Source organism: Pimephales promelas, chromosome 13 (genome assembly GCF_988280905.1).
Source record: "Pimephales promelas chromosome 13, fPimPro1.hap1.1, whole genome shotgun sequence".
Taxonomy (NCBI): domain Eukaryota; kingdom Metazoa; phylum Chordata; class Actinopteri; order Cypriniformes; family Leuciscidae; genus Pimephales; species Pimephales promelas.
In genome coordinates this window covers 308,238-310,890 of record NC_142781.1, presented here as the reverse complement: position 1 = coordinate 310,890, position 2,653 = coordinate 308,238, and the positions used below count along the sequence as shown (strand labels likewise).

At 41.3% G+C, this 2,653-nt stretch overlaps 1 protein-coding gene across 1 annotated transcript; it reads right to left on the bottom strand.

The window, feature by feature from the left end:
* Window positions 1-419: 419 nt before the first annotated feature.
* On the bottom strand, window positions 420-2,362 carry LOC120479271 (5-beta-cholestane-3-alpha,7-alpha-diol 12-alpha-hydroxylase-like). The gene has a single exon (XM_039671559.2). It carries the CDS (start codon window positions 2,299-2,301, stop codon window positions 775-777), a length of 1,527 nt encoding a protein of 508 aa, XP_039527493.2. The 5' UTR covers window positions 2,302-2,362; the 3' UTR covers window positions 420-774.
* Between the last annotated feature and the right edge of the window lie 291 nt (window positions 2,363-2,653).

The following is a 2,653-nucleotide window of genomic DNA, read 5'->3' as shown; positions in this document are numbered from 1 at the left end:
AATACACCACTCTCGTCAGAAACAACCAATCAGAGCCAGGAGGAACGTCTCAGTACTGTCAATTACAGTACGTTCATGTACGCCCTGATCTCACCCCTCTCTTGCACAGAGCATAGATATCGTCATTAAATCTCAAGACTGCTCTTAAAACAAAGACGGGTAAAAGCTAAAAGTCTGATGATGATAAACAAGTAAAAAGAAAGAATTAGTCAGAGCCCATTGACAAGCCTTTTTCTATGTTAATAATGTATAGAAATATATTATAAAGGATCTTGGTGCAAAGGTCGAGCAAATAAAGTTCACCCTAAATTAGTTGGGTTTTTTTTTTTGTTTTTTTTTACATGGGGTATTTACATTGGCAATTTAAAATCAATATCAGTTCAGTATAGTCAATAAGGAACAATGAAAAGACAAGGAGCTTAATGTACAGTATTTATTTCATATATTGTATACACTTCATTTATATATCTGGTTTTTCTCTCAAATAGCACATGAGAAACCAGCACAATAAGTTGATTTTAATTTTAAGTAGAGGATTATACACAACAATATCTTGTTCCTGTGTATGTTGTATGACATTTGTTCTTGCTTATGTACAATATTTGTGTAAATGCAAGCACATGGGACTGAGATATATCAAAAGCAACACCTCAGGTATTTAGGACAGTAATTATCATTTTCCAGGTTAAAGTGAGCATGTCAGTTTTAAAGTCAGCTTCTATAAATGAAGTTTTGTTGAAGCTTCAGTGCATTAAATCATAGAATAATATTTTTTTAAAATCGAAGTCTGTATCTAAACTGGATGTCTTTAGATGGTTGCATGGAGCCAAAGCCCCATCGTCTGACATCGATGCCTGGAATCTCTTCATTTGGATTTATGAGCTCCAAGTCAAAGTAGGACACCATGAGAAAGACAAACTGCTTCAGCTCATTGGTGGCGAAGAATCTTCCCGGACACATTGTGGTTCCTGCTCCCCAGGGCATGTTGTAATACTTGAGTTTCTTTCCGCCCTTGTAGAAATCAGTCTTTTTGCTTCCATCTGGTGCGAGATAACGGTCATACTTGAATGTGAAGGGATCTGGGTAAACTTCTGGGTCTACTTGAACAGCTGAGTAGGGGAAAATCGCCACTCTGTCACCCTCACGGATCTTGTACTCCTGTCCGTTGGCCATGTTGATGGTCATATCCTGCAGGACAGCTCTTGTAAGGACGGGGGCAGCTGTAAGACGGAGAGTCTCCTCCACTGCACTGTCTAGAATGGGAGTTTTGAGAAGCATGTCCCTAGTCAGGTCAATCAGCTGCCCACCTTGTTTTACTTCCTGCCCTGTTTCTCGGAGCACCCGCTCAACTTCATTCCTAACGCAGTTCATTGCCTCAGGGTGCTTCATCAGATATAAGAGTAGCCAGAATGCCGCAGGACCTGTATTGCCCTGAGATGCCCACAGAAGCAGAAACATGTATCGATCCTGCATGAACTCTTGCATGCCCTGCTCAGCTCTCACCTGTACCTGTTCATGTACCCATCCGCTGATGTTGTCTCTAGATCTCATCTTCTGCACTGAAAGTGTGCTCCAGAACAGTCTTTTCAAACGCTCTGACTCCATCTTCTCACTGGGTCCCAGGACACCATAAGCCAGATTTGGGAATAACTGGTCATATTTTCTGAATTCCTTGAAAAGTTCATTCGAATGTTCCCGGTCAATTTCCTTAGCTTTTTCCAAAGTCCCTGCACCCGACTCGTTTCCAAACAGTGCCAGATAGCCAGCGCGAAAGACAATGTTGTAGCTGTAAGCAAATAGTCCAGTTTCTTGCCATGACTTGTCATTCCCAGATCCAACGCTGTGAAGCATCAAATTCTGAAGATTGTACATCATGGCCTGAGTCAGGACAACCAGACCATCTCCCATGAGGTGCTTGTTACTTGATGCCTGGAGAAACTTGTGTTCATTTTCCAAGGAATGATAGCCAAATACTCGTGCAACTAATAGTTCTGCAAATTTAGTCAAGTCCAGCTTTGTTCTAGCCTCTTTCACCACCGAGCCGAAAGAAAGTGGATCTGTAATGAAAGTGAAATAAAAGCCTCCCAGCTGCACTGTAAAAATATCTCCATGTTTTTCTTTCATTCTCTGCAGGAATTTGGCTGTGTCCTTCCTGAAATCCAGAACATGACCAAGCCACGGAATAGGTCCCTTATCCAGAGGGGGTTCTCCAGGTCGCCTGCGGCGAAAAGACCCCAAAAGGTAGAGGGCCCCTATAACAGCGATAAAAAGTGCAAGCAGGATTTGATAAAGGCTGCCCATGTTCCTCTTTGGCAGTCTCGTAGCCACACTATGCTCTGTTTTTAATTCCTCTTTCCTGGCAGCTGTGTGTAGGCCCCACCCCCTGCACTCATTTAAAACCACATCACTCCTTGTGAACTTCTGTAGTGCAGGGAATGACTCTTAATTTAGGGTCTCTTTACAATATATTGTTTCTGTGTATTCAGTGCTTTCCTTTTTCTATGTTCATTGTGCTATATTGTAAAACATAAGTTGACATGATTCAGATAAATTGTTATCAGTTTATTATCATTTTGCTAAAACAATTTGACATTTTGGGGGAACACATTATTAAATTGCTCTATAAGATTAGGGCTTCCCGAAATGAAAATAA